This window comes from Hemiscyllium ocellatum, chromosome 2 (genome assembly GCF_020745735.1).
Source record: "Hemiscyllium ocellatum isolate sHemOce1 chromosome 2, sHemOce1.pat.X.cur, whole genome shotgun sequence".
NCBI classification, from domain to species: Eukaryota; Metazoa; Chordata; class Chondrichthyes; order Orectolobiformes; family Hemiscylliidae; genus Hemiscyllium; species Hemiscyllium ocellatum.
In genome coordinates this window covers 66,985,109-67,010,016 of record NC_083402.1, presented here as the reverse complement: position 1 = coordinate 67,010,016, position 24,908 = coordinate 66,985,109, and the positions used below count along the sequence as shown (strand labels likewise).

The window sequence follows — 24,908 nt, the reverse complement described above, 5'->3', positions numbered from 1 at the left end:
GAAGGAATCATCCCCAGTGACCAGTTATAGATTGACTTTTGGCTGAGGTTCATGATATTAGAAAAAGGAAAACTTGCGCATATATATAAAACACTTTTTTGATGTCCTCAGGACTTCCCAAGGTGCTTCATGGCCAGTTAAATACTTTATGACAGGTAGTGTCTGATTAGACAAATTATAGCAGCCAGATTTGTGCACACCAAGACCCCCACACAGAAATGAGACGGAATGACTGATTTAATGCTGAGAAAGAATATTGATGAGGACACTCTGAAAAGTGGGCATTCTCCCCAAGTGTCAATGGCAACATGTGTTCAACTGCAAGGTAAAAGGGTCTTGGGTTAGTATCTCAACCAAAACACAGTAACTCTAGATTTGTCAGCCTAAATTTAGATGTCCAAGTCTTGGTGTTGGACCTCCTGAGGATAGTCTGCAGTGTAGAAAAAGGGTCAAAATCATTTTTGATATTAATGGTTTAATCACTAGTAATTGAACAATGCTAGATGTACCAACAAGCACAATGCAACCACAGTATGGAGCCTTCTGTTTACCAATGGTGTGTATCAGCAAATATATTGACACTGGATTCTATTGAAATATGAACTATTGCTGTTAACACTCTTGTTTTCTAATAATTGCGTGCACTGTTTTGGTTCTATTTGTTTTGTCCCTCAGAAGTTGGAAACTCCCAATTAGTAATCAAGTACAGCAATAGTTGAAGATTCCTTTTTTTCCTACATATTTAAAAACTACTAACTTGGTTGCAAGTACACACTTAATTTCTATAGCAAAGCATCTTGTCCTTAGAGCAAATCTTTTCTATTTATATGATTCATATTTTTTTTAATAAACTGTATGTTGAAGCTTTATATCTTGCATATATCAGGATACTTTTTCAAAAATATTAATGTAATGAGAAACAGTATTTATACAGAATGAGAAAAGAGTGTTGATTGCACGCTGTTGTTGCTTGGAGAATGCACCAGTTGGATGACTGACTATTAACTGCTTCATTTGTGTAAATGAACCAGAGAATGACTGTTGACTGTATTAACTAAAGATATGGACACCTGTTGTGCAATAAACCCCCGTGCACTAATATATGTAGCTTCAAGAATGTACATGTACGTCAAAATGAGAACCCAACTGATGATTTTAAATTGGTTGTTAATGTAATTCTTAACAGTCAGAATAATTTAGCAAATGTTTTCCAGTTGTGATTCACATCCAACAAATGTGTAAAATCAAAGCATGAGTAGGCCATTCAACCCTTCATGCCTGCTCTGCCTTTCGGAATGATCGTGGCTGATATTCCAACTTTGTTCCCACTTGCCTTCTCATAATTTTTGATCTCTTTAGTTCTATGAACTTTCTCTAACTCCTTGAAAAACATTCAAATGTTTTGGTCTTGACCACTTGCAGTGGCAATGAATTCCACCGGTTTCACACTCCAGGTGAATAAATTTCTTCTCCTCTCAGTCCTAAATGGCCCACCCCATGTCCACAAACTGCGACCCCTGGTTCTGGACTCCCTGGTCATTGGAAACATTGTGTTTATCCTGTATAGTTCTTTCAGAATTATGTTGACAACCAATTGAAGATTGTCATTTCAGGGTCATTGTCACGTGCTTTCACATACTGAAGGCACGTATATTAAGACAAGTGGTCCTGTACTCTGCAGACAGACAGAATATGTACACAGCCTGCTTTTTAATCAGTTGAACCAAAGAGGTGACGGCCATTCTCTGGTTAATTTCTCTGTACATGCCTTGACCAATTTGCTTATTGAAATTTAAGCAAAGCTTGGCAGTTGACTGTCAATGAGCTAATTTGTAAATTCTCCATAGCAACACCTCTTCCAACCCATCACCACTCTAATACAATATTAGTGCACGACAAAGCTCTGACTGTTTCTTAAAAGCAGATTTCCAGGTCTACAGTACAAAATGGCCATTTATGTATATTTTTTATTGAAAAATAAAAACACTTCTGCGGTTAGATAAATTAGAAGAAGGCTTGAACAGAATAGTTCAACTTAATTTTACATTTTAAAAGGAAAAATGCATGAAAGCATTTGCACCGAATGAAATTTTATGACTACTTAGTGTTTGCTGCAATAATCAATTTTTAGCCCCAATATCCTGAGTCAAAACTTTTTAGCAATTCTGTGAATCATGTTTAATATGATTCACTTTACTGTGTATAGAGAGCACTGGCTGAATTAATATTTAAGGAAAAATTTTCTTTGGTTTTCTGAAGTCATAAACTAGTGTTCCTAACAAATATATGAATAATAGGTATTGCAGGTACTAGTAAAGTAGTGTGGATAATTTTTAAACACTCTAGTTGCAATAAAAAAGGAAAAACTTTTCTGCTACACAAGGAATAGAGTTTTAATTAAATTGTCTTCAATTTATTGGAAAATCTTTAAATCCAATTTTTCATCTTCCAAACTTTGACAAGAAGTGGGTATTGCATGCTATAGTAGATTTTATTGCCTATCTCTAACTCACATTGAGAAGGTTGTGGTGAATTGCTGCCTTAATCCACTGGAGTCCATGAAGGACATGTTACTAGTACTATTACAAAGGGATTTGAGGATCTGGGGCACATTATCACCTACTGGAATTTCCACCCCACTGAAAGATGCACTCTTGGGCCCTGGTTGATTTTTCAAACCTGGAAATCACTTGCACAGATATATTATACATCACTGTAGTGGTGTGCTCTGTAACTGCTACCGTGCTTGCCTGCAGCGGGGGTGGAGAATGGTCTATGAAGGAGACAAAATGACAAAGTTGTTAGTAACAGATGTGCTTTCAAAGTGAATCTGTGATTGATGAAATAAATTTCTAGACTGCTTAAATTTAATGGTAAATACATTTTTTTTTTCTCAAGGGAAAATTAGGTCCTGAAAACAAGAGAAGCTGTAGAATTCCTGCCCTGCCTGCCTTTTTCCTGTACTGAAAATTGGCAGATGGTCAGCAGGATGTCTCAGCCCTTGTTATTTCAGATAACCAGCACTAACCAAGCTGTTACAGCAATTTCACCTCGAGGTTCTGGCTTGCTAAATCTTAAAGTAGTGAATAAAGGCATCATGGCTAGACAACTGTTAAACATTATTCAACAAGGCGATTATAGGCAACATTAGATCTTGGGGCTCACCCCTGTTAAGTGCAATGAGCTACACTGGCTTAGTGATGAACCACTGTTTCATTTTAGACACTGTTTCAATACTAAACATTCTTGTGCTGTGCTCATAAACTGGACTGAATGCAGAATAAACCTCTGTTCCCTCCAGTCTGCTAGATGGTTTGCTTCATTTTCAGAAAATAACCCTTCATCCCTTAAGGGTACTGTTAGCAATTGATGATTTATTGAAATCCATCATGCATTCATAATTTAGTACTAACAAAAAATTAAATGTTCAAGAATATTAACATATTCAAGTAATTGAATAGAGTTGGACAACATTTTCATCGTCATTAAGTCAACAATAGGTGGTGGTTTCAGATCTCCAGTATTGGCAGTGAGGATGTTTTTATAAGGACTTAAGACCATAAGAGACAGGAGCGGAGGAAAGGCCATTTGGCCCATGGAGTCCACTCCACCATTAATCATGGCTGATTGGCATTTCAACTCCACTTAACCCCACTCTTCCCCCGGCCCTTAATTCCTTGCGAGATCCAGAATTTATCAATCTCTGCCTTGGAGACATTTCACGTCCCGGCCTCCACTGCGCTCCATGGTAATGAATTCCACAGGCCCACCACTCTGTCTGAAGCAATGTCTCCTTACTTCCATTCCAAATTGACCCCCTCTAATTCTAGGGCTATGCCCACGGGTCCTAGTCTCCCCGCCTAATGGAAACAACTTCCCAGAGTCCACCCTTTCTAAGCCATTCATTATCTTGTAAGTTTCTGAGATCTACCCTCAACCTTCTAAACTCCATTGAATACAATCCCAGGATCCTCAGCTGTTCATCGTATATTAGGCCTATCATTCCAGGGATCACCCATGTGAATCTCCGCTGGACACGCTCCAGTGTCATTATGTCTTTCCTGTGGTGTGGGGCCCAAAATTGGACACAGTATTCGAAATGGGGCCCAGCTACAGCTTTATAAAGTCTCAGAAGCACATCGCTGAGACTTTTTAAAGTCTCCAACCCTCTTGAGATAAATGTAAACATTAAGAAAGCGAATGTAATCACAGACTCAACCTGCAGGTTAACCTTCAGAGAATTCTAGACTAGCACTCCCAGGTCCCTTTATGAACTTTCTCACTGTTCAGAAAATAGTCCAAGCCTGTGTTTTTTTTTCCAGAGTGCAAGACCTCACATTTTCTCATGTTGAATTTCATCAGCCATTTCCTGGACCACTCTCCTAAACTTGCTAAATCTTTCTGCAACCTCCCCACCTTCTCAGTACTACCTGCTTGTCCATTTAACTTCATATCATTGGCAAGCTTCGCCAGAACGCCCCCAGTTCTTTGATCCAGAACATTAATATATAAAATGAATAGCTGCGGCCCCCAACACTGAACCCTGCGGGACACCACTTGTCACCAGCTACTGTTCCTAAAAAGAGCCTTTTATCCCAAATCTCTGCCTTCTGTTAGACAGCCAATCCTCAATCCATGCCAATAGCTCACCTTGAACACCATGGGCCCTCACCTTAGTCAGCAGCCTCCAGTGAGGTACCTTATCAAAGGCTTTTTGGAAGTCTACATAGATGACATCCACTGGAATTTTACCAACAACTAAGGTTAGGCTAATCAGCCTATAATTCTCCATATTTTGTCTTGATCATTCCTTGAACAAGGGGGTTACAACAGTGATTTTCCAACCATCTGGGACTTTCCCTGACTCCAGTGACTTTTGAAAGATCACAACCAATGCCTCCGCTATTTCCTCAGCCACCTCCCTCAGAACTCGAGGATGTAGCCCATTGAGGCCAGGTGATTTATCAATTTTTTTTATCTTTAGCTTTTCTAGCACATGGTCTCTTTGTAATGGCTACCATACTCAACTCTGCCCCGACTCTCCTTAATTTTTGGATATTACTGCTGACCGACGCAAAGTACTTATTAAATTCTTTAGCTATTTCCTGATCTCCCATCACGAGCCTGGTAACATCAATTTGGAGTGGCCCAATATCTAATTTTGTCTCTTATTTGTTTCTTATGTATTGAAAGAAACTTTTACTATCATTTCTAATATTACTGGCTAGCCAACCTTCGTATTTGAGCCTCTCCTTCCTTATTTCTCTCTTTGTTATTCTCTGTTTATTTTTGTAGTTTTTCCCAATCTTCTGATTTCCCACTGCTCTTGGTCAATGTATAGGCTCTTTTTTTCTTCTTTGAAAAGTTTCCTGACTTCCTTTGTCAGCTATGGCTATCTAATCTGCCCGCCTGCCCAACCTAGATCATCTTTCTTTTCTTTGTGATGAACCTCTATTGTGTCCTAAATTACACCCAGAAACCCCTGCCATTGTTGCTCTACTGACTTCCCCGTTAGGCTCTGCTTCCAGTTGATTTTTGTCAATTCCTCTCTCATGCACCTGTAATTACCTTTATTTAACTGTAGCACCATTACATCCGATTTTTGCCTTCTCTCTTTCAAATTACAGACTGAACTCTACCATATTATAATCGCTGCCTCCTAAGTGTTCCCTTACTTTAAGATGTTTTATAAAGTCTGGCTCATTACATAGCACTAAGTCTGGAATAGCCTGCTCCCTTTTGGGTTCCATCACAAGCTCTTCCAAAAAGCCAACCTGTAAGCATTCCATGAATTCTCTTGCTTTGGATCCACCGGTGAATTATTCACTCGGTCCACCTGCATATTGAAGTTCCCCCATAATCATATGACCTTGCCTTTCTGACCTGCCCTATCTATTTCCTGGTACATCTTGCAGTTCTGGTCCTGACCACTGTTGGGAGGTCTGTACATAACTCCCATTATGGTTTTTTGCCTTTGTGGTTCCTCGACTCCACCCACACAGACTCAATACCATCTGACCCTATGTCATTCAGTGCCATAGATTTAATTTCATTCTTAACTAACAAGACAACCCCACCTCCCTGTCTTTTCAATAATTTGTAAATCTTTGGATGTTTAACTGCCAGTCCTGAACCCCCTGCAACCGCATCTGTGATGACTACCACATCATAATTATTCACGATGATTTTGTGTTACTAATTCATCTAATTTGTTCCGAATACTATGGGCATTCAGGTAGAGTGTTTTAATGCTAATTTTCATATCCTCGTGATTTCCAACATCTCTAGTAATATGTCCTAAGTTAGCCTTCCATTTTATTTTGCTTCATTCCTAATCTGCCTTGAACTTAAACCCTGAACACATGCTAACCTGCTGCTTATCTTTCTACCTGACTCCATACTCCCTGTCGCTTTCCCTTCCCCTCCCCACACCCCCGACTCCCCGAGTCCTAATGACCACCCTATTTATTTTCTTTCGCCAGAACATTGGTTCCATATCGGCTCAGATGGAGACCATCCAATCAGTACAGATTTCCCCCTCCCTCCCTGGTTCCAAAACTGATGCCAATGTCGATGAAATGGAATCCCTCTTTCCCACACCAATCTCTTAGCCATGTGTTTGCTTCCCTAATTTGCTTATCCCAAGCCAATTAGCACGTGGCTAAGGCAGCAATCTGGAGATTATGACCCTCGAGGACCTGTTCTTCAATTTCCTTCCTAATGCTTGATACTCCCCCAAACAGGACCTCCTTTCCTAGCTTTGCCTATGTTGTTATTCCCAACGTGGATCACAACAACTGAATCTTCTCCCTCCTGCTCCAATATCTTTTCAAACCAGTCAGAGATGTCCTGTACTCCGGCACTGGGCAGGCAACATACCAGGTGGGACTCCAGATCTGGCTCACAAAGGATACTATCTGTTCCCCCTAATTACAGAATCCCTGATAACAACTACTTGTCTCGTTGTTTCCCTCTTGAGTGGCCTTCTGCACCATGGTGCCATGGTCAGCTAGCTCATCCACCCCGCAGCCCTTTTCCTCATCCATACAGGGAGCAAGAATCTTGTACCTGTTGGACAAGGTAAAGGGCTGAGGCTCCTCCACCCCTGAACTCTGAATCCCCCTACCTACCTCATTTACTGTCACACCCTGTTGTCCTTGATCACTAACTGAATTTGAATCTACCAGGCGTGACTGCCTTCTGAAACAAAGCGGCCAGGTAACTCGCCACCTCCCTGATGTGCCGCAGTGTTTGAAGCTCGGATTCCAGATTATCAACTCTGACCCGGAGTTCTTCCAGCAACCAACCTTTGCTGCAGATGTGGTCACTGCCGTTCACAATGGGATCAGCCAGCTCCCACATCGTACAGCTACAGCACATCACCTGCCCAGTCATCTATACTTAGTTAATTAATTTGTACAAATTTGAGTCAAATGATTCCTAGTACTTCTCTATGGTCTTATTCAGCTAATCCACTAACAGTAAACTTTTAATCAATCACACGATAAACAAGAAATATCAATTGAAATGCCTTACTTTAGCTACACATGAGTCCTTTTTTTTGGTTAGAGATATACCCAGCAGCCTTCTGTTCCTTGCTGTGACCTCTTCCTCAGCTGCTCCTTTTAAAAATGGTTTGTGCGCTCTATCTTCCTGGCATCCGTCTGTTCCCTCTGCCCTCTCTCCTCGCCACTCTGTAAAAATGGAACTTCTGGCGGACATGTTGGGAAAGTAGCCTCCTTTACCCTGAGTGGTTCTAATTAGACAACAAGATGATCGTCACAGTAAACTGAAAGTACTATGTAAAATTACCCTCAATCTGATTGAAATATGAAAAGGATATCTGTTAAATTTATTGGTAAAATTAATCTACCATGTTGTTTGTGTATGGTATCAGCCAAAAATAGAAATGTACTCCAGTCACATGGTGAGCATTCATAATAGGAATTTATCGCCTTTGTCAAACACTCCATTGTTAATTGACTTACAAATTCATTTGAATTTTACTTGAAAAGAGGCCTGAGGTTTAAGTACATGAATCATTTCAGGGACAGCTCACAAAACCATATTTATAACTACTGTTGTTCAATGGATAAACGTTATTCAGTACATCTGTGCCAGTCACCCCATTGTATTGCTCTAAGCTAACACAATCAGACGTATTACAAATTGTACCTAACGTTTTCCTTAGTTTATTAAATCTAGCATTTACAGCAAGTGGAGCTAAAGACTGCATGTGGCATAGTGAAGTAGAAGATCACTGCTTCAGTTGCATGGAAAATTCAATCCTTTGTGCTGATTTGAGTTGATCTTACCTGCAGCTGCTCTTAACCTTGGTCTGGTGGCACTAAGATAGAGAAAAATAAGTTGAGCTACCAATCCTTACTCATAGAATGCAAGTGATGGGACCAGAATGAAGTGACAATGGTAATGATGTCGACTCTGCCTTCTGTGGCCAATTGTTCGTTTGAAGCTCAGGATAGATATAAAAGCTGTATGGATGAAATATTTAAAGTTAGCTGTTGCAGCAAATCCAGCAAGGGTAAGCATCATCAATAAATAAAAATACTTTGAAAAACACTGTACTCAATGTATACCTTCCTGGTGGGAATTTTACAAATTTGTTTCACCAGGAATCTATTTAAGCACACTGCATGAATTTCTTAGGCTTTACATGTCACTTGGATTTCCCATGTTAGAAAGTGATGCAATGTACCTAGACTTTCTGCAAGACTTATTTGTTAAAGATAGATTTAAAATTAGCTTACTTTGTGTTGTTGAAATATTTTGGTAAATTTACTTTCCTTCCATACAGAATCAAGGCTATCGAAAGCCCAGATAAAGACGACGATACAATATGGCTGATGTACTGGGTAGTATATGGTCTCTTCAGTGTAGGTGAATTCTTTTCTGACATCTTCTTTTCCTGGTTTCCTTTCTATTACATATTCAAGGTAAGTAGTAATTAGTTTATAATCAATTTGCATTGTAAAGTACATTAATGATTATTCTTGTCATTAACTGCTAATGCTGATAGTCTTAATAATGGCCTGAATATTTAGGCCAACAGTTCATTTTGGTATTGAGGGAATGGAATGGAACTGACAACGAAAGCTTCAGAGCATACTTGGAAGATCATAAAATATTTGTGAATGATGAAGACTAGTTGATAGTAAAGAGATCTCTGTTATCTGTAGGAATAATAGGGTGGTTGTGATAGGGAATTTTACTTTCCAAACATAGACTGGGACTGCCATAGTGTTAAGGTTTGGATGGAGAGGAATATGTTAAGTACATGAATGTACCTACTCGAGAAGGTGCAAAACTTGACCTACTGTTGGGAAATAAGGCAGGGTAGGTGACTGAGGGGGGGGGGGGAAGCACTTTGGGGCCAGTGACCATAATTCTATTAGTTCTAAATTAGCGATGGAAAAGGATAGACAGGATCTAAAAGTTTAAATTCTAAACTGGAGGAAGGCCAATTTTGACGGTATTAGGCAAGAACTTTCAAAAGCTGACTGGGGAGGGTCAGATGTTTGCCGATAAAGGTACAGCTGGAAAATGAGAAGCCTTCAGAAATCACCAGAAGCCTCGGTTTCCTCCCACAATCCAAAGATGTGCAGGTCAGGTGAATTGGCCATGCTCAATTGCCCATAGTGTTAGGTGCATTAGTCAGAGGGAAATGGATCGGATGGGTTACTCTTCGGAGGGTCGGCATGGACTGGTTAGGCCAAGGTCTGGTCTAGTCTGGTCTACGAGAGTCCAGACACAAGATAGGATGGAAAGAAGGGCTGGGAGATGTAGGGAATGCTGGATGATAAAGAAATTGAGGATTTGGTTAAGAAAAATGAAGCATATGTCAGCTATAGACAGGATAGAGTGAATCTGAAGAGTATAAAGGAGTATACTTAAGAGGAAAACCAGGAGGACACAAAGGGGACATGAGATAGCTTTGGCAAATAGGGTTAAGGAGAATCCAAGGGGCTTTTACAAATACATTTACGAACTAAAGGGTAACTAGGGAGAGAATAGGGTCCCTCAAAGATCAGCAAGGTGGCCTTTGTATGGAGCTGCAGGAGATGGGGGAAGATACTAAACAAATATTTGCATCAGTGTTTACTGTAGAAAAGGAGATGAAAGATATAGAATGTAGAGAAATAGATAGTGACACCTTGAAAAATCCCCATATTACAGTGGAGGAAGTGCTGGATGGCTTGAAACGCACAAAAGTGGATAAATCCCAGGACCTGATCAGGTGTACCCTAGAAATCTGTGGGAAGCTAGGAAAATGATTGCTAGGCCCTTTGCTGAGATATTTGTATCATCGATAGTCACAGCGGAAGTGCTGGAAGACTGGAGGTTGGCTAATGTGGTGCCACTGTTTAAGAAGGGTGGTAAGAACAAGCCAGGGAACTATAGACTGGTGGGCAAGTTGTTGGAGGGAATCCTGAGGGCTAGGATTTGGAAAGGCAAGGACTGACTAGGATAGTCAACATGGCTTTGTGTGTGGGAAATAAATGTCTTTCGAACTAGATTGAGTTTTTTGAAAAATTCAGAGGATTGATGAGGGCAGAGCAGTGGGTGAGATGTAATATGGACTTCAATAAACATTCGACAAGGTTCCCTGTGGGACACTGGTGAGCAAGGTTAGATCTCGTGGAATAAAGGGAGAACGAGCCATTTGGATACAGAACTGGCTCAAAGGTAGAAGACTGGGTGGTGGTAGTAGAGGTATGTTTTTCAGACTGGAGGCCTGTGACCAGTGGAGTGCCACAAGGATCGATGCTGGGTCCACTACTTTTTGTCATTTACATAAATGATTTGGATGCGAGTATAAGAGGTACAGTTAATAAGTTTGCAAATGACACAAAAATTGGAGGTGTAATGGACAGCGAAGAAGGTTACCTCAGATTACAATGGGATCTTGATCAGATGGGCTAATAGGCTGAGACGTAGCAGATGGTGTTCAGTTTGGATAAATTTGCTTTTGGGAAAGCAAATCTCAACAGGACTTTTACACTTAATGGTAAGGAGCTGGGGGAGTGTTGCTGAACCAATAGACCTTGGAGTGCAGGTTCATAGCTCCTTTTGAAAGTCGAGTCAGAGTTAGATAGGATAGTGACTAGGGTGTTTGGATTGCTTTCCTGTTGCGGCTGTACAGGACATTGGTTAGGCCACTGTTGGAATATTACGTGCAATTCTGGTCTCCTTCCTATCAGAAGGATGTTATGAAACTTGAAAGGATTCAGAAAAGATTCACAAGGATGTTGCTAGGGTTGGAGGATTTGAGCTATGGGGGGGTTGAATAGGCTAGGGTTGTCTGCCCTGGAGTGTTGGAGGCTGAGGGGTGACCTTTATAGAGGTTTATAAATTCATGAGAGGTGTGATAGGATAAATAGACCAAGTCTTTTCCCTGGGCTAGGGTGTCCAAAACTGGAGGGCATAGGTTTAGGGTGAGGGGGGAAAAATATAAAAGAGATCTAATGGGCAACTGTTTCATGCAGAGGGTGGTATGTGTATTGAATGAGCTGCCAGAGGAAGTGGTGGAGGCTGGTACAATTGCAACATTTAAAAGGCAGCTGGATGGGTATGTGAATAGGAAGGGTTTCGAGGGATATGAGTTGGGTGCTGGCAGTTGGGACTAGATTGGGTTGGGATATCTGGTCGGCATGGATGAGTTGGACCGAAGGGTCTGATTCCATGCTGTACATCTGACTCTAATTTATCCAATCCAAAACATATTGATAGTTCTTGTACTCTCCCCATATGGACAGGCCAAAGGCAAACAGGTTCTGTGCAAGATACTATCCAGGTGAAAGTGAGTAATGCATGCTGAAACAAGAGTGTGGTGCTGGAAAAGCACAGCGGGTTAGTCAGCATCCAAGGAGCAGGATTATCAACGTTTTGAGCAAAAGCCCTTCTTCAGGAATGAGGCTGGGAGTCTCTGGGTTGGAGAGATAAATGGCAGAGAGGGGTTGTGGCAGGAAGGTAGCTGAGTGTGCAATAGCTGGATGGAAGTGGAGGGTAAAGGTGATAGGTTGAAGGGGAGGGTTGTGTAGATAGATGGGAAGGAAGATGGACAAATGGGACAGGACGGAGGCGGGGGATGGTGTGGATGCAGGTTTTTCAATTCCTGTGGTGCCAAGGGAAGGTGCCAGGAGGGGAGGGTGGGGGCATGGACCTGATGAGGTCGTAGTGAAGGGAACTGTCTTTACAGAAAGCAGATAGGAGTGAGAGGAGGATGATGCAATCTATATGGAGGTTGGTGGGGTGAGAGGTGAGGATCTGAGGGGTTCAGGTTTTGTTGCGGTTGGAGCGGTGGGGTTCGAAAGTTGAGGTGTGGGAAGTGGATGAGATGCACTGGAGGGCATCATCAACCACAAGGGAGGGGAAATTGTGGCCTTTAAAGAAGGAGGACATCTGTTGTGTTCTGTGGTGGAACTGGTTCTTCTGCAAGCAGATACAGTGGAGCAATTGTGAATAAGGGATAGCATTTTTGTAGGAGGTGGGGTGGGAGGAGTCTGTGGGTTTGCAGAAAATGTCAGTGTTGAGTCGGTCACCATTGATGGAGATGGAGAGGTCCAGGTGAAGTTAAGTTCGGGGTGGAATGTGTTGAAGTTGCTGAACTGTTCAACCTCCTCATGGGAGCATGAGATGGCACCAATGTAGTCATCAGTGCAGTGGAGGAGAAGGTGGGGAGTGGTGCCAGTGTAACTGCAGAAGGTAGACTGTTCCACATAGCTGACAGAGAGACAGGCATGGCTGGGGCCCATGTGGGTGCCAATGGCTGCCCCTTTTGTCTGAAGGAAGTGGGCGGATTCAAAGGGGAAATTATTGAGGGTGAGGACCAGTTCAGCCAAACAGATTAGTGTCAGTGAAAGGGTACTGGTGGGGACATCGGGGGAGGGTTAGAAGCCCTGGTCATGGTGGATGGAGCGTATAGGGACAGGATGCCCGTGGTGAAGATGAGGCGTTGGGGGCTAGGGCAACGGAGGTCTCGGAGGTATAGGGCATGGGTGGTGTCCCGGATATATGTGGGGAGTTCCAGGACCAGGGGGTTAGGTCAGTATCGAGGTAAGTGGAGATGAATTTGGTGGGGTAGGAGCAGGCTGAGATGACAGGTCAGCCAGGATAGTCAGGTTTGTGGATTTTGGGTAGGAGGTAGAATTGGCCAGTCTGGGGTTCCTGAACTGAGGTTGGAAGCTGTGGGTTGGAGATCTCCTCCTTAGGTGAAGAAGTTGTTTATGGTCTGGGAGGTGAGGTCGTGGTCATGGAGGTGTCTTCAAATTGGCACTTGACTTCAGCGGTGTAGAGGTCAATGTGCCCCCCCCCCCGTCTGCTTGTTTGATAATGAGGTTGGGGTTGGAGCAGAGGGAGTGGAGTGCTGTGTTCAGGGTGAAGGTTGAAGATACTGTCCACCCTGACTAGAAGCCACTGGTTTAGGAGTTTTCTAGAATACACTGCACTTGCCTGAATGTGTACAGCTCCATCAAAATTCAAAGTTCAATGCCATTCAGGACAGCTCTATTTGATTTGCATTCCTTCAAACAATTACTACCTCTACCGTCAGCATGCAGTGGAAATAATGAATATCATTTACATCGTGCACTGCAATGAATTGCTGCCTTTGATAATATTTTCCAAACCACAACTTCTAGCTCCTGGAAGGACATGGAAACATTTCTACTTGTATGTTTTTGCTTCAAGTGGCACAGCATTCTGACTTCATTCAACAATGCTATGTCAAAATGCTGTCTTGCTAATAGCATTGTGGGAATGTAGACTCCACCATTTTCAGAAGGTTGGTCTGAAACCTCTTGAGTATTTGGGGATGGCCAATAAATACTGCTATTGTGAGCAATGCCCACATCCTGGCATTGAATAAATAAATAGTCTAGGCTTCCTTCCTCTCAATAGAGTATTGTCTCCATAGTGGCCTGTTTTGAAGAAGAGGAAGCTCATTTGATTTTAAAGAATTGGCTCTGAGTAAGAAACACTTCTTCAGACCATGTTGCTTGAAGATTGAGAGATAGGGATGATGGCTGGTAAAGAATGACTTATAGGGTCGGGGCAGATTACAGGGTATTTGATAAATCAAGAGCTTTGGGAGGCTAAAAATCAAAAGAACCGTGGATGGTCTAAAATCAGAAACTAAAACAGAAATTGCCGGAAAAGCTCAGCAGGTCTGACAGCATTTGAAAAAGGAATCCGTTACTGTTTTGACTCTGGTGACCCTTGATTGCAGATGGACAAATCTGATAGACACAATATTTCTCAAGCTAACTGCAGTGTTGCTTCCTGCTTTAGAGCAGATGTAGATTATTATTTTGGGTAACTCAGTGAAATCACAATATGATTTAGAATAATCCGTTCGAGACAGCAGAAGGATTTTGCAACAAATATTCATAACATATTGACTTAAATCAAAATAAGTCATTAACAATCAAAATGTTCCAAGTGGTGATATTTTGAATGACAACTGGTAGGCAAACAAATTTAATAGGAATATAGGCCATTCTGGTATAACGTATGTTTTATCAATATGATTAGGCTATAATGCGATTGACAAATTATGGACACTGTTTGGATAATGTGAACTTTCTACTGAATGGGTATAGTCATTTTCTGTAGCTGTCTTCTACAGCGTGATTTTCTGTAGCAGTTTTCCATAGTGCGAGGTTGCAGAGGAACACTATTGCCACGTTATATTAGAGTGCACCGTAGCATTGTGGACAAATATAGGATCTCAATCGTTTATTTTAACACATCTCTTTGATCATATCTAGTGTACGTTCCTGGTTTGGTGTATGGTTCCCATTGCAAATAATGGTTCTCAAGTGATCTACAAGCGTTTCATTCGCCCTTTCTTTCTGAAACATGAGGCTAAATTGGATGAGGTTGTGAAGAATATTGGTGATCGGGCCTCAGAAGCTGCAGATACCATTAAAGAAAATGGTAAGATTAATAACTTATCATTTACAGCTGCAACATATTCCTTGCATGTCTGCTCTTGTTGAATAGGTCTGTTAAAACCTACAAAACCTTCAAATGTTTTCTCGGTGATGATATTTTGTGTTTGGAACTCTTGCAGAATGAATACCCTAATTCAGCCATACTTAATCAAGGGGAAAAAGAATCACTCAATGTCCGCTCTCATCTGAGTGGGCTCTTTAAAAAAATAAAGCAACATTAATACGTTTGGGACCAAATTAGCACCAGCAGACATTACAAATCAGTTACTGTTTTTATTAGTGGAGGTCTTTGTGGCCCTGTGATAGTGTCATTTGTTCCCTCTGAGCCTGGAGGCATCACTTCCATGACTTGTTAGCCATGGAAACTATATTTGTAAATGTAGTCAAATATGTTGATCATCAATCCACACATCCTTCTGATGTGTCTATGGCATATAGTTGGAGAGTGCCTGGTTAGTGATGCGTAATGTGGAACAATGCCCCACCAATGGAAGTGGATGTAATCAATACTTTGCCTACTATACCAGTACAGCAAAGAGGAACAAGACTCTTGCGTTTGTAATGGAGGATGGGTTAACATCAATACAAACTTTTAGCCAGGGAATAACAATTCTTATTTTTTTGGATGAAACACTAAATCATTGTCTATTGTGTCAGAAAGATTGATGGGTCAAGTGCTATTTTTGCAGAACAGGGGACTTTTCCCAGTCACCTGGCCAATATCACTAACACATCATCTAGGCCATTATGAAACAAGTTGTCTTTCCCACTTCCAGCCTATTGCATCTAGACATGTCACCTGGGTTTCTTGTTTTGCTGCACTCTGGTTTGGAGTTGCAATGCTGTCATCTCAAGTTAACAGTTTAATTTCCTGTTGAATGTGGTTTGAGAACTCCCATGGAGGCAGAGCTTGAGATTTGGTGAAATACTGGATAGTGCGAACGAGGTTATAGGTGTTATTCCAGGCCCCTGCAATGGAGATCCAATGTACTGTTTTGTATGGCTGCATGAACATCAATTTCAAAAGGCAAATGCATATTAATGCTATTTAATGCTGTCAATCAGATCCTGATTATCATTATTCTGGAAAATGGGTGAAGATCAGATTGTACATGAGGGAAATGCTGCACTACTAAAACAGCTTCTCAACATTTACTGTTTGGCCTTCTATTTGGGAAGAAATTATATGTTCTGAGTACCCCAGCATAGAATCCAATGCATCGTAAGATGCTCAAATTGAGTAAGCTGGTTTAGTTGGTAGGAACTGGACAATTGATCTATGCCAGAATGAGAATTTGTTTTGCTGGTTTGAAATTAACAATTTGAAGATACCATCTTTGTTTGTTTGTGTTCTTCTAGCCAAAAAAGCAACAGCAAACTTGATCTTTGAAGAGAAGAAGAGTACTTAAACAACGGCCGATAAAACTCCCTGGAATCGAGTGTGTTAAGATATTGCCTTTGGAAATTTTTTTCAATGCACTCTTTAAATGTATTTCTTTATATAACCTATTTGCTCAATTTTATCAAAATCAAAGTGGAAAAATGTATGGTACTCAAATGTAATATTACAATCAGTGTTTAATTGCTTGTTGCAAATATTTCATGGACTATTGCTAATGATGCAGATGCAGTTCTGAGAGTGGCATTTTTCTGGTTTGTCTTGTCCTTTTATTGTCTGATTTAAATGTTCAATAAACTTTTAAAGTTGACTCTCTTGTCACTTTTGAACCAAATGTTAAGTAAACTTGAAAACTGATACCTTTTGAGAAAACGTAGTTTTTGCTAAAACAATTGTGTTCTTTGCTGGCAGTGCTTGGGGCTTACAAAAAATAACTAACTTTCCACAGAAACCAGACACATGCATGCCTTTATTTCGTGCTGTATTCATAACTTTTTTTTTAAATATCAGAAGTAGAGCTGTATCACTTGCTACGAGAGAGGTTTAACTGTGGTTTAAACCGTTCCTTTATTAGTCAATATAATTGGTTTCTTCAAGGCCAGACCAAGACTGCAAGTGGGGATACAAATAATGTCAAAAGTACATGGGGTTAGCTTAAAGGACCAGGAAATTGTCATCTATCTTATGCTCGTGGAATCGCAAATAATTGAAAAGTGAAAAGATATTATACACTGAAATATTTATTGGAATTCTATCATATAGACAAAATACCAAATCACATGATGGCTTAATGTCTTTTTTGTTCAGTTGTTTTTGTTTTTCAATGATGTGGTGATGCTGGCATTGGACTAGGGTGAACAAAGTCAGAGGTCATACAACCAGATTAGAGTCCAGCAGGTTTATTTGAAGTGACCAGTTTTTGGAGTGCTGTTCCTTTTTCAGGTGAAGTCCTGACTTCACCTGACAAAGGAGCAGCACTTGAAGCTTGTGACTTCAAATAAACTTGAATTATAATCTGGTCATGTGACTTCTGACCTTTTATTTTCACCAAAATAATGTTTTCATTTCAAGAAATTAATAGACTTCAGTAGAATAACAATATGCATAAGTTCAAAAACAGGCTTATAAAATTTTGATCAAAGCCAAATTTAGGGCAGAAAGTCCAAGCTTGTTTGAAGTGTCTACAGTCACTGCAGATCATAGTGAAGCAAAAACATTGGGTATTGCACTAGAAGCTGGAGTCAAATGTGGGAAGTTTAACAGGAATTAGTAAACTATAGGTTGGGGGTGAAACTATTTTTAAACAGCAGTGTGAGAATGGTAAATTTGAAATTCTTTGGGATCAGGAGCTAATCAATTTTGCAAGACACTTCACAGAATTATCATAAAATGAAATATAATGCAGCCACAAGGAAATAAGAGGATATTCAAAAGCTTGGTCAAAGAAGTAGGTTTACAAAAACAAGTGTAAACAAGAGAAACCTGTTGAGGAAGTGAATTAGATCAATTCAGCTGCTTTTGACGAAGCCAATTGCATGGTTTGCTCAGACCTTTTCAAAGGGTGTTAACAACCTGAGCCGCCTCCGAAATTTTAACTTTGTCCCGTTCAAGGACGTTAAAAGGTGTGTCCTATATCGACTGCTGCTGCACACCGTCCACCTCTTCTCCCTCATCCACCGCCCGGACACGCCCTGGCGTGCCCATTTGCCACCGGGCGGTGGGGATCCCCAGTGGAGGGCTCTCTACGCAGGAGTCCTCCCCCTTTCTCTCGGGGATCTGGGGTGGAGGGTGCTGCACGCAGCAGTCCCCTGCAACCGCAGATTGCGGTGGTTCACGGACTCCCAGCCCAACTGCTTGTTCTGTGGCGCTGTGGAGTCCGTGGACCATGTGTATGTTGGGTGTGGGCGTTTGCACTCCCTTTTTGATTTTCTGAAAAACCTTCTCCTCTGCTTTTGGTTGCACTTCAGTCCCACGCTCCTGATCTTCGGGCACCCGGTGCGGAGGAGGGAGGGCAGGTCTGAAGACCTCCTCGTGGGTCTGCTCCTGGGCCTGGCCAAACTGGCCATAAACAGGTCCAGGCAGTGGGCCGTGGAGGGGGTCGTTAGGGCCGACTGCCTGCCCCTCTTCCGCGGTTACGTTAGGGCCCGGGTGTCCTTGGAGAAGGAGCACGCGGTGTCCACCAACACCCTGGAGTTGTTCAGGGAGAGGTGGGCGCCGCAGGGAGTGGAGTGCATCATTTCCCCCTCCAACTCTATTTTGATTTAGTCCCTGCCCTCCCCTTCACTGTTTTGATCACACAGCATTGCCCTTTGATGTGAAGGGCACTGCTCGTCACAGGCCACTCGGGTGTTTTCCTACTTTTCCTGGTGGTGGAAATTGAATAAAGATTTGTACACCTGTGTCTCTCAAAAAAAAAATCAAAGGGTGTTAATTATCAACCACACTGCTGTGGGTTTGGAGTTGCACGTAGGTGAGATCAACGTTGTGTGTTGTTGGACATACACTTTAATGGCGTAGAGGAAGGGAATAGAGATGCCAGAGTCAGAAGATGAGGACCGAGGAAGAGAGCTGAAAATGTGTTGCTGGAAAAGCACAGCAGGTCAGGCAGCATCCAAGAAGCAGGAGAATCGACGTTTCGGGCATGAGCCCTTCTTCAGGAATGGGGAAAGTGTGTCCAGCAAGCTAAGATAAAAGGTAGGGAGGAGGGACTTGGGGGAGGGGCGTTGGAAATGTGATAGGTGGAAGGAAGTTAAGGTGAGGGTGATAGGCTGGAGTGGGGTGGGGGCGGAGAGGTCAGGAAGAAGATTGCAGGTTAGGAAGGTGGTGCTGAGTTCGAGGGTTGGGACTGAGACAAGGTGGGGGGAGGAGAAATGAGGAAACTGGAGAAATCTGAATTCATCCCTTGTGGTTGGAGGATTCCTAGGCGGAAGATGAGGCACTCTTCCTCCAGCCGTCGTGTTGCTATGGTCTGGCGATGGAGGAGTCCAAGGACCTGCATGCTTGGTGGAGTGGGAGGGGGGAGTTGAAGTGTTGAGCCACGGGGTGGTTGGGTTGGTTGGTCCGGGTGTCCCAGAGGTGTTCTCTGAAACGTTCCGCAAGTAGGCGGCCAATCTCCTCGATAGAGGAGGGTGCAGCGGGTGTAATAAGTGATGTGTGTGGAGGTACAGGTGAATTTGTGGCAGACATGAAAGGATGCCTTGGGGGGAGGTGTGGGCTCAAGTTTTGCATTTCTTGCGGTTGTAGGGGAAGGTGCCGGGAGTGGAGGTTGGGTTGATGGGGGGGACGTGGACCTAACTGAGTCACAGAGGGAGTGGTCTTTTTGGAACGCTGATAGGGGAGGGGGAGGGAAATATATCCCTAGTAGTGGGGTCTATTTTGGAGGTAGCGGAAATGACGACAGATGATAAGATGTATATGGAGGTTGGTGGGGTAGTAGGTGAGGACCAGTGTGGTTCTGTCGTGGTGGCGATTGGAGGGGTGGGGCTCAAGGGCAGAGGAGCAGGAAGTGGAGGAGATGCGGTGGAGAGCATCGTCGATCACGTCTGGGGGGAAATTGTCGTATTTGAAGAAGGAGGCCATCTGGGTTGTTCGGTGGGGTAGGAGCGGGCTGAGACAATGGGTCGGTCGGGGCAGTCAGGTTTGTGGATTTTGAGCAGGAGGTAGAAACTGGCGGTACGGGGTTGTGGGACTGAGGTTGGAGGCGGTGGATGGGAGATCCCCTGAGCTGATGAAGTTATGGATGGTCTGGGAGATGGTTTGGTGGTGGGAGATGGGGTCATGGTCAAGGGGGCAGTAGAAGGAGGTGTCTGCGAGCTGGCGTTTAGCCTCAGTGGTGTAAAGGTCGGTGCGCCAAACTACTACCGCGCCTCTCTTGTTTGCCGGTTTGAAAGTGAGGTTGGGGTTGGAACGGAGGGAGTGGAGGGCTGCAAGTTCCGAGGGTGAGAGGTTGGAGTGGGTGAGAGGGGTGGAGAGGTTGAGGTGGTTAATGTCGTGGCGGCAGTTGGCTATGAAGAGATTGAGGGCAGGTAAGAGGCCAGCACGGGGTGTGCAGTTGAATGCAGCCTGCTCCTGCCCCACTGAACTCATCTCTGCATACCTCGACACGGTCCTGTCCCCCTTAGTCCAAGAACTCCCCACCTACGTTCGGGACACCACCCATGCCCTCCACCTCCTCCATGATTTCCGCTTCCCAGGTCCCCAACACCTTATCTTCACCATGGACATCCAGTCCGTGTACACCTCCATCCCCCATCACAAAGGACTCAAAGCCCTCCGCTTCTTCCTTTCCCGCCGAACGAACTAGTACCTTCCACTGACACTCCTTTGACTGACTGAACTGGTCCTCACTCTGAATAACTTCTCTTTCCAATCCTCCCACTTCCTCCAAACTAAATGAGTAGCCATCGGCATCCGCATGGGCCCCAGCTATACCTGCCTCTTCGTAGGATATGTGGAACGGTCCATCTTCCGCAGCTACACTGGCACCAACCCCCACCTTTTCCTCCGCTACATCGATGACTGTATCGGCACTGCCTCATGCTCCCACGAGGAGGTTGAACAGTTCATCCACTTTACCAACACCTTCCATCCCGACCTCAAATTTACCTGGACCGTCACAGACTCCTCCCTCCCCTTCCTAGACCCCTCCATTTCTACCTCAGGTGACCAAATCAACACGGACGTTTACTATAAACCGACCGACTCCTACAGCTACCTAGACTACACCTCCTCCCACCCTGCCCCCTGTAAAAATGCCATCCCATATTCCCAATTCCTTAGTCTCTGCCGCATCTGCTCCCAGGAGAACCAGTTCCAATACAGAACTACCCAGATGGCCTCCTTCTTCAAGGACCGCAATTTCCCCCCAGACGTGATCGACGATGCTCTCCACCGCATCTCCTCCACTTCCCGCTCCTCCTTGAACCCTGCCCCTCCAATTGCCACCAGGACAGAACTCCACTGGTCCTTACCTACCACCCCACCAACCTCCATATACATCGTATCATCAGTTGTCATTTCTGCCACCTCCAAACAGACCCCACCACCAAGGATATATTTCCCTCCCCTCCCCTCTCAGCGTTCCGAAAAGACGACTCCCTCGTCAGGTCCACACCCCCCCACCAACCCAACCTCCACTCCCAGCACCTTCCCCTGCAAACGCAAGAAATGCAAAACTTGCGCCCACACCTCCCCCCTTACTTCCCTCCAAGGCCCCAAGGGATCCTTCCATATCCGCCACAAATTCACCTGCACCTCCACACACATCATTTACTTCACCTGCTGTACCCAATGTGGCCTCCTCTAGATTGGGGAAACAGGCCGCCTACTTGCGGACTGTTTCAGAGAACCCCTCTGGGACACCCGGACCAACCAACCCAACCATCCTGTGGCTCAACACTTCACTCCCCCTCCCGCTCCACCAACGACATGCAGGTCTTTGGACTCCTCCATCGCCAGACCATAGCAACATGACTGCTGGAGGAAGAAAGTGTCAACTTCCACCTAGGAACCCTCCAACCACAACGGATGAACTCAGATTTCTCCAGTTTCCTCATTTCCCCTCCCCCCACCTTGTCTCAGTCCCAACCCTCAAACTCAGCACCACCTTCCTAACCTGCAATCTTCTTCCTAGTCTCTCTGCCCCACCCCCTCTCTGGCCTATCACCCTCACCTTAACCTCCTTCCACCTATCGCATTTCCAACACCCCTCCCCCAAGTCCCTCCTCTCTACCTTTTATCTTAGCCCGCTGGACACACTTTCCCTATTCTTGAAGAAGGGCTTATGCCCGAAATGTCGATTCTCCGGCTCCTTGGATGCTGCCAGACCTACTGCGCTTTTCCAGCAACACATTTTCAGCTCTGATCTCCAGCAACTGCAGTCCTCACTTTGACCTAGAAGTGAGAGCAGTTTGGAGAAGGCTGGCAGATCAAATGTCCTTGGAGTTTGAAAGAGGATTCAACTCACCAACACAACAATATACAGAATAGGATGTAACCCAGTGATTTGAGAGATGGACATTCAGAGAGCATCAATGCACCAACCTCAACTGTCAATTACAAAGGTATGAATAATAATGTCTGCAGAATACCTCTGCCAGAAGCACATATAAAGTAGGGAATGTTAAAAGATGAAAACTCATTTCACAATGTAAAGTCAGTCAAAGTAATCCTTATAATTTCCATGAACCTGTCAGATGCTGGACTCTGCAATATGATTGATAATATATGCCTGGTTGCGCCACCCTGCGGATTTGAAAAGGGCAGACTTGTAAGGAACCAGTCCTGTTCTGCCCTGGAATGGGCATGGAAATTTTTGACCTTTGATGTTTATTTGGAAAAACATTGCCCAAGAAATTACTATAGACGAGAAATATGCAGGTACTCTGGATCTTTCACTGAAGCCAGCATAAGGAGAATCTGGGAATGATTAATCAGAGGCAGAATCCATATTGCTGTAGATGAGGCATAGGTACTGTTGGAGTATTGTTTGTAATAATTTCAGTCATTGCTACAACATAGACTAAGAGTCACAGAGATGTACAACATGGAAACAGACCCTTCAGTCCATCCCATCTATGCTGAACAGGCATCCCAACCCAATCTAGTTCCACTTGCCAGCACCCGGCCCATATCCCTCCAAACCCTTCCTATTCATATACTCATCCAAATACCTTTTAAATGTTGCAATTGTACCAGCTCCACCACTTTCTCTGGCAGCTCATTCCATACATGTACCACCCTCTGCGTGAAAACGTTGCCCTTTACGTCTCTTTTATATCTTTCCCCTCTCACCCTAAACCTACGCCTTCTAGTTCTGGACTCCCCGACCCAGTGAAAAGATATTGTCTATTTATCCTATCATTGTCCCTCATAATCTTGTAAACCTCTATAAGGTCACCCCTCAGCCTCCGATGCTCCAGGGAAAACAGCCTCAGCCTGTTCCACCTCTTCCTCTAGCTCAAATCCTCCAACCCTGGCAACACCCTTGTAAATCTTTTCTGAACCCTTTCAAGTTTCACAACATCTTTCCAATAGGAAGGAGACCAGAATTGCACGCAATATTCCAACAGCAGCCGAACCAATGTCCTGTACAGCTGCAACATGACCTCCCAACTCCTGTACTCAATACTCTGACCAATAAAGGAAAGCATTCCAAATGTCTTCTTCACTATCCTATCTACCTGCGACCACTTTCAAGGAGCTATGAACCTGTACTCAAAGGTCTCTTTGTTCAGCAACACTCCCTAGGACCTTACTATTAAGTGTATAAGTCCTGCTAAGATTTGCTTTCCCAAAATGCAGAACCTCGCAGTTATCTGAATTAAACTCCATCTGCCACTTCTCCGCCCATTGACCTATCTGGTCAAGATCCTGTTGTAATCTGAGGTAACCCTCTTTGCTGTCCACTACACCTCCAATTTTGGTGTCATCTGCAAACTTACTAACTGTACCTCTCATGTTTGCATCCAAATCATTTATGTAAATGACAAAAAGTAGAGGACCCTTACCGGCAATGTGGACAATATCCTACAGTGCTTAGCTTCACAAATGAGTTGTGTCAAGGAGTTGTATTGAAGAGCCTTAGACTTTCATTGGTTGAAGGATAAAGAAAACTTTAATGCTCTCAGTATCCTTCAGGGAATAAACAAACAATGCTAATATTATGTTTCAGGTTATACAAACTTCAGAATTAAGGATATTAACCCTGGTGTAACAGCAGGCATGTTCTCAAAAACAAATCTGCAAATATGACTTGGAAATATGAAGGAACAAGCAATGGAAAATCACTGGTTTTTGGGATTAGCCACATGGACCCTTTTCAATCCTATATTTTCACATGAATCCAATTGTACTTTCAAGCTTATATTTAATCAAAACCTGACTTTGTAATGAAGCCAGCTGAGAAGTGTCATGCTGTTGTCTGGCAGATTGGCCTCTACATTGTGGAGGCTGAGTGCCAGTTCTCAGGTATCTCCTATCTCCTCCTGGACCATGACCCATTATGGAATACCAGACCATGGTGGCCACTACAGTGACTGACCTAGTTTCATCTGGTGGTCTCCCCACTGCCTCCAAGCTTATGGTGTCCCAACCCCACACAGCTTGCTTCTACGTCTTTCCCAAAATCCATAACTAGATCCCAGGCAGACCCATTGCTCCTGCCTGCTTCTGCTCCACAGAACTCATCTCTTCCTACCTGGAAATTTTTTCTCCCTTGTCCAGTCCCTTCCCACTTACATCCATGATTCCTCTGATATTTTACATAGCTGCAGAATTTCCAGTTTGCAGACTCCAGCCAAGTCCTCTTGACTATGGATATGTAATCCTGTTACACGACCATTCCCCATCAGGATGGTCTCAGGGCTCTCCACTTCTTTGATGAAGAAAAGCCTGAACCGTGTCCACACGCCACCACCTTCCTCCATTGGCCCTCCTTCCTCTTTACCCTGAACGAGTTCTCTTTTAATTCCTGTCACTTTCATCAAGTCAAAGGTCTGGCCTTGGGTACTTGCAGGGGCCCCAGTTATGCCGGTATC

The 24,908-nt window shown here is 43.5% G+C and overlaps 1 protein-coding gene across 1 annotated transcript in view; it reads left to right on the top strand.

The window, feature by feature from the left end:
- Window positions 1-16,681, top strand: part of reep5 (receptor accessory protein 5) — a 33,097-nt gene extending 16,416 nt beyond the window's left edge. The window contains exons 3-5 of the mRNA XM_060844463.1: window positions 8,816-8,954; window positions 14,787-14,955; window positions 16,332-16,681. Of these exons, the coding sequence (XP_060700446.1) occupies window positions 8,816-8,954; window positions 14,787-14,955; window positions 16,332-16,381 (358 nt within the window). The 3' untranslated portion in view covers window positions 16,382-16,681. The remainder of the gene's footprint in view (window positions 1-8,815; window positions 8,955-14,786; window positions 14,956-16,331) is intronic.
- Window positions 16,682-24,908: the final 8,227 nt, after the last annotated feature.